At 36.8% G+C, this 15,598-nt stretch overlaps 1 protein-coding gene across 3 annotated transcripts in view; it reads right to left on the bottom strand.

Moving 5' to 3' along the window:
• The window catches only part of PIBF1 (progesterone immunomodulatory binding factor 1), a 225,706-nt gene that overhangs the window by 109,949 nt on the left and 100,159 nt on the right, over positions 1-15,598 (bottom strand). For all 3 annotated transcript variants that reach the window (XM_030813487.1, XM_003257435.4, XM_030813486.1), the window contains one exon: positions 11,932-12,097. In XM_030813487.1, coding sequence (XP_030669347.1) covers positions 11,932-12,097 — 166 coding nt within the window. The remainder of the gene's footprint in view (positions 1-11,931; positions 12,098-15,598) is intronic.

The raw sequence follows: 15,598 nt of genomic DNA, 5'->3' as shown, positions 1-15,598 counted from the left end.
AGAGATTACTGTAATAAATATTAAATATTGTGGTAGTTAAAAGTATGGGATTTACGCTGGGTGTGGTGGCTCACGCCGGTAATCCCAGCACTTTGGGAGGCTGAGATGGGCGGATCACGAGGTCAGGAGTTCAAGACCAGCCTGGCCAACATGGTGAAACCCTGTCTCCACTAAAAATACAAAAATTAGCCGGGCGTTGTGGTGCGCGCATGTAATCCCAGCTACTCAGGAGACTGAGGCAGGAGAATCGCTTTAACCTGGGAGACAGAGGTTGCGCTGAGCTGAGATCACGCCATTGCACTACAGCTTGAGTGATAGAGACTGTCTCAAAAAAAAAAAAAAAAAGTGAGGTTGGTCAGGTGTTAAGGTCTAATCACAGTTCAGTCACTTACTAGTTGTGCCATATTAAATAATATAACTTCTCTAGAACAAAAAAGTAGAAATAAAACATTAAAATGAGTCAAGGCTGATTTGTTAGTTAACAACCCCCCTTTATGGTGTATTTCTTCAAAATCTTTTATTCTCACCTTATACATTAAAAAAAATCTAGTGCGTACAGCTGTGTAAAGGAATATTGTCACCTAGTATTATAAGTGTATTTTCTGTATTATGTGGTCTTAAAATATCAAATGAATGCCATTAAAAAAGAAATATTTTGCCAGGCATGGTGGCTCACACTTGTAATCCCAGCACTTTGGGAGGACAAGGCAAGTGGATCACCTGAGGTCAGGAGTTTGAGATCAGCATGGCCAACACGGCAAAACCCCGTCTCTACTAAAAATACAAAAATTAGCTGGGTGTGGTAGTGTGCGCCTGCAGTCTCAGTTACTTGAAAGGCTGAGGCACAAGAATCGCTTGAAACTGGGAGGTGGAGGTTGTAGTGAGCTGAGATGGTGCCACTGCACTCCAGCCAGGGTGAGAGAGCAGGACTCCTCCCCCTCCTCAAAAAAAAAAATTTTTTTTTGATATTTTGGATAAATGACAAACGTATGCAACACATGTATTTCCAAAATAAAGACAAACCAGTTCTATTTTATGATATTTATCCTGTAATTGAATTGCATTATAATTTGGGGGAAACTAATATCTGATTTTCAATTGAGAAAGGCTTCTAATTGAATAACTTTCAGTTTCTTTGCATTGTAGTTTCTGTTTAATGACCTATAATTTCATATTTTTGTAACTGTAAAATAAACCTTCATATGCAGAAAGGAAAACTGGAAGATTAAAATACTTGAGTTTATTAGTGGGCACACTATTATGGGATCTGAAAAGTGAAAAAAAAATATCTTTTACCCAACAAATAATTATCTTTTGGGAAAGGATACTTCCATTTTCCTAGCATTTCCCAACTTAACTAAAACAAAATTCTATAGCATCAAAACAATATTTTGAGGATTTCTATGAATTGGTACTGAGCATAAATGGTTGTTTTATATGAGCCAAACAGATACAACAACATTATGAAGCAGTTGCTATTATTATTCCCAAAGAAAATGAGTAATTTATCCAGAGTGGTGAGTAACTGGGTTCAAATCTTAGGTCTGTTGAGCCTAAAGCCCACAGGCCAATCCCTATCCAATACTGCCAGAAGAAATTCTATTTGGGCAGAAAATACCTTCCATTTTTCTTTTATGATAAAACTAAGGAGAAAAGTTTTCAAATCCTACCACTGCCTAACAGTAAGGATGGGTATGCTCTGGTTAATTGTCTAGAGCATGCAGTCTAATACCAGAGTCATTAAATACATGTAGCTAATTTTAGATTTAATTTAATTAAGATTAACTAAAGAAGCTTGGTTCCTCAGTGCACTAGCCATATTTCAGGTGCTAAATGACCACACGTGGCAAGTGGCTACTGAACTGGATACTGCAGATACAGAATATTTCTATCATTACAGAAAGCTCTATTCAAAGCCCTGTTCAAAATTCTTAGTTTCCTGAAGATAGGAATCATTTCTTAAAATTTGTGTGTGTAATTGGGCTCAGGACAGTGCTTACTGCCTAATAGACAGTTACAAAGCACTGCATACTATCAATTCAATTAACTATGTGCCAGGCTCTGGCTGAGACCTAGGAGCATATTTTTAAAAAGGTCTTAGTCTAAGGGGGAGAATGAAGAAATAAAAATCACCCATAATTATACCATTTATAAATAAACTTTAATATCTGGATATATTTGGCTGGGTGCAGTGGCTCACACCTGTAATCCTAGCACTTTGAGAGGCTGAGGCAGGGGGAATCACTTGAGGTCAGGAGCTTGAGATAACCCTGGCCAACATGGTGAAACCCCATCTCTACGAAAAATATAAAAACATTAGCTGGGCATGGTGGTGCACGCCTGTAATCTTAGCTACTAAGGAGGCTGAGGTGGGAGGATGGCTTAACCGCGGAAGCAGAGGTCGCAGTGAGCCGAGATTGCGACACCGCATTCCAGCCTGGGAGACAGAGTGAGACTGTCTCAAAAAAAAAAAAAGATTTCCTTCAAATGTTTTTCTATGTATATTGATGATTTTTACTGAACATGTAAACCATAGTCAAGACCATACTAATTTCCTAACTGCATCCTTCATTCCATGTTTTTAATTAGCCTTTTCCCCAAATCTAAAATACCCAAGAACATGCAGTACATGGACACAGCAAAATATACAATTTATAATATGCTAATTGAAAACTTTATCTACTGTTGGACACTTAAGTTACTTCCAATTTTTACATAATAAATAATGCTGTGACATGCATCATTTATATAAACCTTTATACATATCTCTATTTCCTTAGATAAAATTCCTTTAAGTAAAATTACTGGATCAGCTTTTTTTCTTTCCATTTTATTTTGGGGGTTTACTTAATATTTAAAAGCTGAGGAAAGATTAATACCACCCACTTGGTATATTGCCTACTGATGCAGAGACTACAGGCTCAGATGCCAACAATCAATTCTTTTTTTTTTTTAAAGCCACATGGCCCTTATTTATTTTTCCGTAAGTTATTGGGGTACAGGTGGTATTTGGTTACACAAGTAGGTTCTTTAGCAGTAATTTGTGAAATCCTGGTGCACCCATCACCGGAGCAGTATACACTACACTATATTTGTAGTCTTTTACCCTTTCCCCATTCCACTCTTCCTCCCAAGTACCCAAAGTCCACTGTATCATTCTCATGCCTTTGTGTTCTCATAGCTTAGCTCCCACATATCAGTAGAACATGTGACATTTGGTTTTCCATTCCTGAGTTACTTCCCTTAGAATAGTAGTCTCCAATCTCATTTAGGTCACTGCAAATGCTGTTAATTCATTCCTTTTTATGGCTGAGCAGTATTCCATCATATATATACATATGTATATATACACACATATATGTATATATACACACATATATGTATATATACATATATATGTATATATACACACATATATGTATATATACACACATATATGTATATATACATATATATGTATATATACACACATATATGTATATATACACACATATATGTATATATACATATATATGTATATATACACACATATATGTATATATACATATATATGTATATATACATACACTACAGTTTCTTTATCCATTCGATTGATGGGTATTCGGGTTGGTTCCACGATTTTGCAATTGTAAATTGTGCTGCTATAAACATGTGTGTGCAAGTATCTTTTTCAAATAATGACTTATTTTCCTTTGGGTAGATGCCCAGTAATGGGATTGCTGGATCAAATGGTAGTTCTACTTTTAGTTCTTTAAGGAATTTCCACACTGTTTTCCATAGCAGCTGTACTAGATTACTTTCCCACCAGAAATGTAGAAGTGTTCCCTGATCGCCACATCCATGCCAACATCTACTGGTTGGTTTTTTTTTTTTTTTTGAGAAGGAGTCTCGCTCTTGTCACCCAGGCTGGAGCGTAGTAGCATGATCTTGGCTCACTGCAACCTCTTCCTCCCGGGTTCCAGTGATTCTCCTGCCTCAGTCTCTCGAGTTTACAGGCACCCACCACCATGCCTGGCTAATTTTTTATTTTTAGTAGAGACAGGGTTTCACATGTTGGCCAGGCTGATCTCGAACTCCTGTCCTCAGGTGATCCGCCTGCCTCGGTCTCCCAAAGTGTTGGGATTACAGGCGTGCATCATTGTGCCCAGCCTACTGCTTTTTGATTCTTTGATTATGGCCATTCTTGCAGGAGTAAGGGGGTACTGCATCGTGGTTTTGTTTTGCATTTCCCCAATCATTAGTGATGTTGAGCATTTTTTCATGTTTACTGGCCATTTGTATATCTTCTTTTGAGAATTGTCTGTTCATGTCCTAAGCCCACTTTTTGATGGGATTGTTTTTTTTCTTACTGATTTGAGTGCACTGTAGATTCCGGATTCATCCTTTGTCAGATATATAGATTGTGAAGATTTTCTCCCACTTTGTGGGTTGTCTGTTTACTCTGTTGACTGTTCCTTTTGCTGTGCAAAAGCTCTTTAATCAGGTCCCAGCTATTTAGCTTTGTTTTTTTTGTTTTTTGCTTTTTGTTTTGAGACGGAGTTTCGCTCTGGTTGCCCAGGGTGCAGTGGAATGGCACAATCTCGGCTCACTGGAATGTCCGCCTCCCGGGTTCAAGCAATTCTCCTGCCTCAGCCTCCCGAGTAGCTGGGATTACAGGCATGCACCATCACACCCAGCTAATTTTGTATTTTTAGTAGAGATGGTGTTTCACCATGTTGGTCAGGCTAGTCTTGAACTCCCAACCTCACGTAATCTGCCTGCCTTGGCCTCCCAAAGTGCTGGAATTACAGGCATGAGCCACTGCACCTGGCCAGCTTTGTTTTTATTGCAATTGCTTTTGGGTTTCTGGTCATGGAATCCTTGCCTAAGCCAATGCCCAGAAGGGTTTTTCTGATGTTAGGTTCCAGAATTTTTATAGTTTTGGGTCTTAGATTTAAGTCCTTAATCCATCTTGAGTTGATTTTTGTATAAGGTGAGAGATGAGGATTCAGTTTCATTCTCCTACATGTGGCTAATTACCCCAGCACCATTTGTCGAAAAGGGTGTCCTTTCCCCACTTTGTTTTTGTTTGCTTTGTCAAAGATCAGTTGGCTGTTAAGCATTTGGGTTTATTTCTGGGTTCTCTATTCTGTTCCATTGGTCTATGTGCCTATTTTTATACCAGTACCACACTGTTTTGGTGACTATGGCCTTATAGTATAGTTTGAAATCAGGTAGTGTGATACCTCCAGATTTGTTCTTTTTGCTTAGTCTTGCTTTGGCTATGTGGGCTCTTTTTTGATTCCACATGAATTTTAGAATTGTTTTTTTCTAACTCTGGGAAGAATGATGGTGGTATTTTGATGGGGGTTGCACTGAATTTGTAGATTCTTTTGGCAGTATGGTCATTTTCATAATATTGATTCTACACATCCGTGAGCATGGGATGTGTTTCCATTTGTTTGTGCCATCTATGATTTCTTTCAGCAGTGTTTTGTAGTTTTCCTTGTAAAGGTCTTTCAACTCCTTTGTTAGGAATATTCTTAAGTATTTTATTTTTTTGCAGCTATAGTAAAAGGAGTTGAGTTCTTGATTTGACTCTCTGCCTGGTCGCTGTTGGTGTATAGAAGAACTACTGATTTGTGTACATCAATCTTGTATCCGGAAACTTTGCTGAATTGTTTTATCAGTTCTAGGAGCTTTCTGGAGTAGTACTTAGGGTTTTCAAGGTAAACAATCATATGGTCAGCAAACAGGGACAGTTTGACTTCCTCTTTACTGATTTGGACGCCCTTTATTTCTTTCTCGTTTGATTGCTCTAGCTAGGACTTCCAGTACTACATTGAAGAAGAGTGGTGAGAATGGGCATCCTTGTCTCGTTTCATTTCTCAGGAGGAATGCTTTCAACTTTTCCCCATTCAGTATTATGTTGGCTGTAGGTTTGTTATAGATGGTTTTTATGACGTTAAGGTATGCTGATTTTGCTGAGGGTTTCAATCATAAAGTGATGCTGGATTTTGTCTAACGCTATTTCTGCATCTGTTGATTTTTAATTTGTTTTTAATTGTTTATGTGGTTATCACATTTATTGACTTGCATACGTTAAACCATCCAGCATCCCTGGTATGAAACCTACTTGGTCGTGATGGATTATCTTTTTGATATGTTGTTGGATTTGGTGAGCTAGTATTTTGTTAAGGATTTTAGCATTTATGTTCATCAAAGATATCGGTCTGTAGTTTTCTTTTTTGGTTGCATCCTTTCCTGGTTTTGGTATTAGGGTGATGCTGGCTTTATAGAATGAATTAGGGAGGGTTCTTTCTTTCTCTATCTTGTGAAATAGTGTCAAAGGATTGGTACCAATTCTTCTTTGAATGTCCAGTGGAATTCTGCTGTGAATCCATCTGGTCTTGGACTTTATTTTTGGTAATTTTTAAATTACCGTTTCAATCTCGCTGCTTGTTATTGGTCTTTTTAGGGTATCTAATTCTTCTTGATTTAAGCTAGGAGAGTTGTATTTTTTCAAGGAATTTATCCATCTCTTTTAGGTTTTCTAGTTTATGTGTGTAATGATATTTACAGTAGACTTGAATAATCTTTTGTATTTCAGTGGTGTCAGTTGTAATATCTCCTGTTTCATTTCTCATTGAGGTTATTTGGATTTTCTTCTTTTCTTGGTTAATCTTGTTAATGGTCTATCAATTTTTTTTTTTTTTCTGAGATGGAGTTTCGCTCTTGTTGCCCAGGCTGGAATGCAATGGTACAATCTCTGCTTACTGCAACCTCTGCCTCCCGAGTTCCAGCAATTCTCCTACCTCAGCCTCCTGAGTAGCTGGGATTACAGGCATGTGCCACATGCCCGGCTTTATTTTATTTTTTTGCATTTCTAGTAGAGACAGGGTTTCTCCATGTTGGTCAGGCTGGACTTGAACTCCCAACCTCAGGTGATCTGCCCACCTCAGCCTCCCAAAGTGCTGGGATTACAGGCGTGAGCCACCGTGCCTGGCCTGATCTATCAAATTTATTTATCTTTTCAAAGAACCAGCTTTTTGTTTCATTTATCTTGTGTATTTCTTTTTTTTTTTGTTCAAATTTCATTTAGTTCTGCTCTGATCTCGGTTATTTCCTTTCTTCTGCTGGGTTTGGTTTATTCTTACTTCTCTAGTTCCTTGAGGCGTGACCTTAGATTGTCTGTGCTCTTTCAGACTTTTTGATGTAGGTGTTTAGGGCCATGAACTTTCCTCTTGGCACTGCCTTAGCTGTATTCCAGAGGTTTGGATAGGCTGTGTCACTACTGTCATTCAGTTCAAACAATTTTTTAATTTCCATCTTGATTTCATTTTTGATGTGATGCTCATTCAGGTGCAGGTTATTTAACTTCCATGTATTTGTGTGGTTCTGAAGGTTCCTTTTGGAGTTGATTTCCAGTTTTATTCCACTGCAGTCTGACAGAGGGCTTGATATAATTTCAGTTTTCTTAAATTTATTGAGGCTCATTTTATGGCCTATCAGATGGTCTATCTCGGAGAAAGTTCCATGTGCTGTTGAATAGGATGTGTATTCTGCAGTTGTTGGATGAAATGTTCTGTTTACATCTGTTAAGTCCATTTGTTCCAAGGTACAGTTTAAATCCAGTTAAATCCATTGTTTCTTTGTTGACTTTCTGTCTTGAAGACCTCTCTAGTGCTGTCAGTGGAGTACTGAAGTCCCCCACTATTACGGTGTTGCTGATTATCTCATTGCTTAGGACTATTAGTAATTGTTTTATAAATTTGGGAGCTCCAGTATTAGGTCCATTGTGTATTTTCCTGTTGGACAAGGCCTTTTACCATTATATAATGTCCCTCTTTGTCCCTTTTAACCACTGTTGCTTTAAAGTTTTTTTTTGTCTAAGAATAGCTACCCCTGCTCGCTTTTGGTGTTCATTTGCATGAAATGCCTTTTTCCACCCCTTTAAGTTTATGTGAGTCCTTATGTGTTACTGTGTCTCCTGAAGGCAGCAGATAGTTTGCGAGTTCTCATCCATTCTGCAGTTCTGTACCTTTTTTAAGTGGAGCATTTAGGCCATTTACATCCAATGTTAGTATTGAAATGTGAGGTACCATTGCATTCATCATGCTTTTTGTTGCCTGTGTACTTTTTTGTTGTTGTTTTTGATTTTTAACTTGTATTTTTGTTTTATAGGCCCTGTGTGATTTATGCTTTAAAGAGATTTTGTTTTGATGTTTCCAGGATTTGTTTCAAGATTTAGAGCTCCTTTGAGCTGTTCTTGTAGTGGTGGCTTGGTAATGGTGAATTCTCTCAGCATGTGTTTATCTGAAAATGACTGTATCTTTCCTTCATTTATGATGCTTAGTTTCACTAGATACAAAATTATTAGCTTATAATTGTTTTGTTTGAGGATGCTGAAGATAGGATCCCCAATTCTTTCTAGCTTGTAGGCTTTCTGCTGAGAAATCTGCTGCTAATCTGACAGGTTTTCCTTTATAGGAAAACTTGGTGCTTCTGTCTCACAGCTCTTAAGATTCTTTCCTTCGTCTTAACTTTGGATAACCTGACGACAATGTGCCTAGGCGAAAATCTTTTTGCGATGAATTCCCCAGGTGTTCTTTGTGCTTCTTGTATTTGTATGTCTAGGTCTCTAGCAAGGCCAGGGAAGTTTTCCTCAATTATTCCCCCAAATATGTTTTCCAAGCTTTTAGAATTGTCTTCTTCCTCAGGAACACTGATTATTCTTAGGTTTGGTTGTTTAACATAATCCCAAATTTCTTGGAGGCTTTATTCATATTTTCATATTCTTTTTTCTTTGTCTTTTTTGGATTGGGTTAATTCGAAGACCTTGTCTTCAAGCTCTGAATTTCTTTCTTCTACTTGTTCAATTCTATTGTCGAGACTTTCCAGAGCATTTCGCAATTTTTAAAAGCATGTCCAAAGTTTACTTAATTTTTAATTTTCTTTTAGCTACTTCCTTGAATATTTCTCCCTTCACTTCTTGTACCATTTTTTGGATTTCCTCGCACTGGGCTTCACCTTTCTCTGGTTCCTCCCTTATTAGCTCAATAACTAACCTCCTAAATTCTTTTTCAGGTAAATTAGGGATTTCTTGGTTTGGATCCACTGCTGGTGAAGTAGTGTGATTTTTGGAGAGTGTTGAAGAGCCTTGTTTTGTTATATTACCAGGGTTGGTTTTCTGGTTCCTTTTCATTTGGGTAGGCTCTGTCAGAGGGCAAGTCAAGGGCTGAAGGCTGTTGTTCAGGTTCTTTTGTCCCTCACGAGGTGTTCCCTTGACATAGTACCCTACCCCTTTTCCTGTGGATGTGGCTTCCTGTGAGCCAAACTGCAGTGATTGTTGTCGCTCTTCTGGGTCTAGCTACCCAGCGAGTCCACCCAGCTCCAGGCTGGTACTGGGGGTTTCTGCACAGTCTTGTGATGTGAACTGTCTGTGGGTCGCTCCATCCTGGATACCGGCGCCTATTCTGGTGGAGGTGGCAGAGGGTGCAATGGACTCCATGAGGGTTCTTAGCTTTGGTGGTTTAATGCTCTATTTTTGTGCTGGTTGGCCTCCTGCAAGGAGGTGGTGCTTTCCAGAAAGAATCAGCTGTATGGAAAGGGACCGGCAGTGGGTGGGGTCCTAGAACTCCCAAGGTTATACATCCTTTGTCTTTTGCTACCAGGGTGGGTAGGGAAGGACCATCAGGTGGGGGCAGGGCTAGCTGCGTCAGAGCTCAGACTCCCCTTGGGTGAGTCTTGCTGCAGCTGCTGCGGGAATGGGAATGAGATTTCTAGGTCACTAGAGTTGTGTACCTAGGAGGATTATGGCTGCCTCTGCTGAGTCACGCAGGTTGTCAGGGAAATGGGGGAAAGCCAGCAGTCACAGGCCTCACCCAGTTCCCATGAAAACTGAAGGGCTGGTCTCGCTCCCACTGCCGACCCCCCCCCCCCCCCACACACACACACACACAACAGCCCAAGAGTCTTGTTTCCAGGCCCAGAGCAAGTTGGGCTTGAAAACTTGCCCGAGGCTTTCCACCTCCCAGAGTATTTGGGGTGTCTCCCGGGTCCTGCAGGAGCAGTCCGCTTCCTTCAGAGGGTCTGTGGGTCCTCTCAGGATTGCTGGTTTGTTCTTGTAGTCGATCTGGAGCTAAAATTCACAATCTGGATCTAAAATTCACAATCTGGATCAACCTAAGGCTTTTAACACAGATTACCATAATGTCCAGAAGGGCTGTTTCATTTTCTAACTCATGAGATTTCCCACTTAAGGGTACTCTTGCCAGCACTTTAAAAACAACACACAGACCTATCTAAAGGTTAAAAAAAAAAAAAGTTTAAATTTATATTTTAGTAATTATCAGTGAGAATTCATATTTTCATTTATTTATTTATTAGCAATTTGCATTTCATTTCTTGGAAATGGTCCACTCCTTTTTTTTCCCACTTATTTATGTAGAAGGCGAAGGCATGTCCTCTTGATAAAATATCTTTTAAACTTAAGGACACAAGCCCTTTGTCATATATAACACAAATACTGTTTTTCAGTTTCTAATTTGCCTTTAATATTATTTATATTATTTTAAATATTAAGTTTAAATATAAATTTAAAAATTTATGAATTTTATGAATTTATGAATTTTAAAATTTATGAATTTTAAAAACAAATTCAGGTTTTATTTTTCCTATATAATTTCTTTCCTTGCTTTCATCAGATTAACAGATTAATTCCCAAAGTAAACATAAGATATAATTTCATCTGTATTTACTTTAAAAAATTTTTTTGATGTAGTCTTGCTCTGCTGCCCAGGCCAGAGTGCAGTGACGTGATCTCAGCTCACTGCAGCCTCGACCTCCTGGGCTTAAGCAATCCTCCCTGCCTCAACCCCCAAGTAGCTGGGACTACAGGTGTGTGCCACCACACCTAACTTTTACATTTTTTTAGTAGTAGACGAGGTTTCATCATGTTGGCCAGGCTGGTCTAGAACTCCTGACCTCAGGTGAGCCACCTACCTCAGCCTCCAAAAGTGCTGGGATTACAGGCGTGAGTCACTCACTGCGCCTGGATCATCTGTATTTACTTCTCATACCTTTATAGCTACACACACACACACACACACACACACACACACACACACACACTATATATATATATAATATATATATTATATATTGTACATATATGTGGCCTAGTAATCCATCTGAGTTTAATTTTGCTATATGGTATGAGGTATTGAGTCAACTATTTTCTCTAAATATTCAAATGATTATCACAGCATCATTTATTGTCCAATCCATACTTTCCCTACTGATGTGAAATATGACCTTTACCATGTATAAATTCTTAAATTTATGTAAATATGTTTTGGGGCTTTACATTTTATACCATTTGTGAACTAATTTTGTATGCAGTTTAATTATTCTTGCCTCAGAACACACTTTAAAATGTGATATATATTTCCATTATTTCTTTTTAAAAAGTACTTTTAAAAATATTGACTATTCTGTATTTGTTTTTCCTTCCAGTTGTTCTATAGATTTACTTTCAGTTAAAAAATATGCTGGCATTTGATTAGATAGAAACACGTCATATTATTTGATGAAAACTGAAAAAATGTATACTTCGTTCCCTCCTAGAAACATGGTGTTTCATTTCACGTGTCAGTGAAGTTCTACAGTTTTCTTCATATACATTCTGCACTGTTCTTATTTAAAATATTCCAAGTCATTATATATTTTTGGTTGCTATTGTGAATGACATCTTTTCTTGCTTTTTTTGTTTCCCAACAATTCTAGTCCTTTTCAGTATACATCTTTCTGAAATACATATTTCCTTGTTTTTTTTTTTTTTTTGTGCAGGATAGTGCCACATCCTATAGGAGAAATAAAGCTCAATATAAATCTTGTACTTAGGGAGTTTACATGCCATGCTAATGTTGAAAGAAAAGCTTGTACATGTACCTCCAATTTTTTCTGATATTTTTCACATTCCAGTTGACACTGTGTGAGATTTCTTGCTGTTTCCTCTTGTAGAAGTTGAACACGCTCACTTTCAAAAGATTTTAATTTACTTTGATGGAAAAATTCTGTTACTTTGCTTTCTGTACTAAGTTGTAGTTCTCTGTACCTGAAAGAAGCAGAATGGTTATGACACTCTAAAGAAAGCAGTCTCAATGATTTAAGTAATCATAAACCTTACTTCTATGTTTTCTACTCCCCCATATTTGTGGAGTTAATAATTTATATTTATTCAGCAAAGCTTTTATAAATAATTTAGGTAGGTATATGTATGAAAATAAGTAATTCCAGTGAACATATCAATTAACTTTCACCATTCTACCCTTATTTTCATTCTTCCTAGCCAAAATAATTATTTCCTATCATTTTGTAAATGGCAAGAGCAAATTTCAGTTACATTGCTTAGAATGATTTAATTTCTATATTTCTCATAGGCCTTTTTAAATCTATGGCATTGTTTCCCAGCTTGCTGTTTCATCCTAAGTCTAAATAATGTCAGATGGAGAAGAAAGCAATGAAATATGCACATTAAACTACAAATTCTTGAAACACTTGCAAAATAAACTTAGTAAATACACATATATTTTGATATTACAAGAAAAAAATGTACAAACTGTTGAAGATAAATATAGACCTACACGTAGGCTATTACAACTCAGATAAGGAAAATTCTCTTCATTCCATAGGTATAACCAGTAATAAAAACATTTCCACTTAACATATAAATCACCACATACTATAAATTTGAAAATACTTAAGGTTGATTGTGTTCTAACACAAAAGCAAAATACAGATACACTGTATCTTTTCAGGGAGCTATTATGAACCCAGTATAATGCTGGGTATGTATTAAAATTCATTTATTCAAATATTTATTGAGCTAGTCAGTATGCTAGGTAATGTGTATACATTGGTAGAAAAAATATTGCTTTTTAAAAGAACTTACAGTTTTCTGGGGAAAACAGGCAAATAAACACGAAAATTCAATGGTAAGTACTTCAATAGGGTAATCCCTAGGTTCAGTGGGAACATATATGAAGGAGACCTAACTTGGTTTGTGCAGAGGGGCGTGTGTGTGTGTGTGTGTGTGTGTGTGTGTGTGTGTGTGTGTGTAAGGCAGGAGGAGGTAAGGGGTGGGAAGTATTCTAGGGAGAAGAAATGTGAGTTATATGCAGGGCAGTGAAGCAGAGAGCATAGTCTGTTTTATCTATGGTATCTCATTTAATTCTTACAATGGATCTACTAGATATTTTGCAGATGAAGAACCTGAGGCTCAGAGATGTCAAATAATTTCTTTAACAGGAACACACTGCCAGTAAATTTCAGGATGAAGCCCAATTTTATATTCGACTTCACAGTGATAGTCTTTCTGCTATTACATAATATTCATAACTGACATTTCTGAGGTAAGATAAACTTTAAAATGCTTTTTAAAGGCTATTTCATTCCTGTCAGTGAGTGAAAATACCATTCAAAATATAATCAGAGAAGACAGGCATTAGATATACACCATGGGCTACTTCAAGTCTCAGATCGGTGGAAGTTCCATACAATGCACATTTCACATTAATATACAGTAAAGTTTTAAAGTGAATGTCAGTTTTTGTGACTTTTTTGGAAAATCCTGGCATTAATTATATAAAACTTTTTACAATTTTATTAACAAATACCTTTTTATATAGAAAAACAAACACTGAAAAATTTTTTACTGAGACATAATTCATATACCATAAAATTCACTCTTTTAACATACACAGTTCTGTGGTTTTTAGCTTATTTACAAAGTTGTGCATCATTATCTAATTAAAAACATTTTAATTACCCTAAAAAATCCCCATGTTCATTAGTCACTCCCCATTCTCCTCTTCATCCAGGTCTGGCAACCACTGATCTACTTTTTGTCTCTAAAAGTTAGCTTACTCTGAACATTTCGTATTAATGGACTCATATAATATGTGGCCTTCTGATGTTTTCAAGGTTCATTCATGTTGTAATCAACATTTCATTCCTTTTTATAACCGAATAACATTCAATAACTACATCACATTTTGCTTATGATTCATCAGTTGATGGACATTTGGGTTGTTTCTGATTTTGGGCTATGATGAATAATGCTACCATGAACATTTATGTACAAGTTTTTGTGTAAACATGAATTCATTTCTCTTGGTTATATACCTAGGAACAGAATTGCTATGTCATATGTCACTCTATTTTTAACTTTTTGAGAAACTGCCCAACTTTTTTCCAACAGGGTTGCACCATTTTACATTCCCATCAGCAATAACGAGGGTGCCAATTTCTCCACATTCTTAACAACGCTTATCATTGTCTGCCTTTTGATTATACATCCTAGTGTGTGTGAAGTGGTAAAAAAAAATACTTTTTACTAAAAAAAGTATTAATTCAACATTTTATGACATACAAATGTCCCTGTACTCTTTGAGGCCAGTTGGTTTATAAATATAAATGTACTAAATGTGTGAAATCAATACTTTCTTTGTATGTGAGACTAGGACATACATAGACCATATTATGAAATAAATTCTGGATAAGTTATTTAGAATGTAATATTGATCTTTAAGATAATTTATCCTAAAAAGATTAAACTGCAAATTTTGCCTTTTTATGGATTCGGGACGTTGTTGCTTTGGATATCAATGCCAACTCCAAATAGATAATTAAAAACTTAGCTTTTAGCATCACCTGTTTTTATTCATTACATGGCACCTGAAAGTTACTTTTGGCACTAATATTATTTCCTTATATTGAAAAGTTAAACAGTAAACAATATTTAGACATTTAGAATATAGAAAATTTAACAGAAGTTAAACAATAAACCACCGAGGCGGTAACAAGAATTATCTCCTAAAAATTTGAATATAGTTAAGTTTCATAAACTGAAGCTTCGTAAAATGAAATGGTAATTCTAAAGGACTAGTCTATTTCCATGTTGTTTACGTAAGTGAAAGGATCTGCCTCAAATTATTAAGCCTGTGTAATTATTTTGTTAAACTGAACTCTGAAAATGTTGAACAAACATAGCTACAAAAGTGGCTCCAACAGTGAGGAACTGATGATGCCCAGGAGCTAGTTTCGGGTAACTCCCACTTACCTTGTTTTGCTAATATAACCCACCACATTTTACTTTGTTGACTCAGACTTCTCATCTCATACTCTCAATCTGAACATCTTATTTGAGGTAAGTCAGTATTATTCATACATTAACAACTTCACGTTTGATATTCTAATTTATTAGCATAGTAACCTTAAGGGGTCAAATTTTCCACAGAGAATTTCCACCTATTCTCACAACCATCTCATCCCCAGGCCTAAAATTTGGCTCAATTTGTCTTTATGCTACATTTGTAACCGGGTTTTTAGTTTTCATAAGACCCAACCATATACCAAATACTACTTTAAAAATAACAGAAAGGACTAGAACTAATGGTTTGCTCTGAAGGAATATTCACTGCAACAGCACTTCTGGGTTTGGAAGTACAGGGAGAAAAAATGTTAAAAGGTGAAAATCAGCCATTACACAGGGAGCTACAAAGAAAGTAATCCATAAGAAGTGCTCTCAGGCTAGGATGAATTAAACTCCCAGTAG

This window comes from Nomascus leucogenys, chromosome 5 (assembly GCF_006542625.1).
Source record: "Nomascus leucogenys isolate Asia chromosome 5, Asia_NLE_v1, whole genome shotgun sequence".
NCBI lineage: Eukaryota > Metazoa > Chordata > Mammalia > Primates > Hylobatidae > Nomascus > Nomascus leucogenys.
Note: the sequence above shows the minus strand (reverse complement) of the source record. Positions and strands in the feature narration are given on the sequence as shown.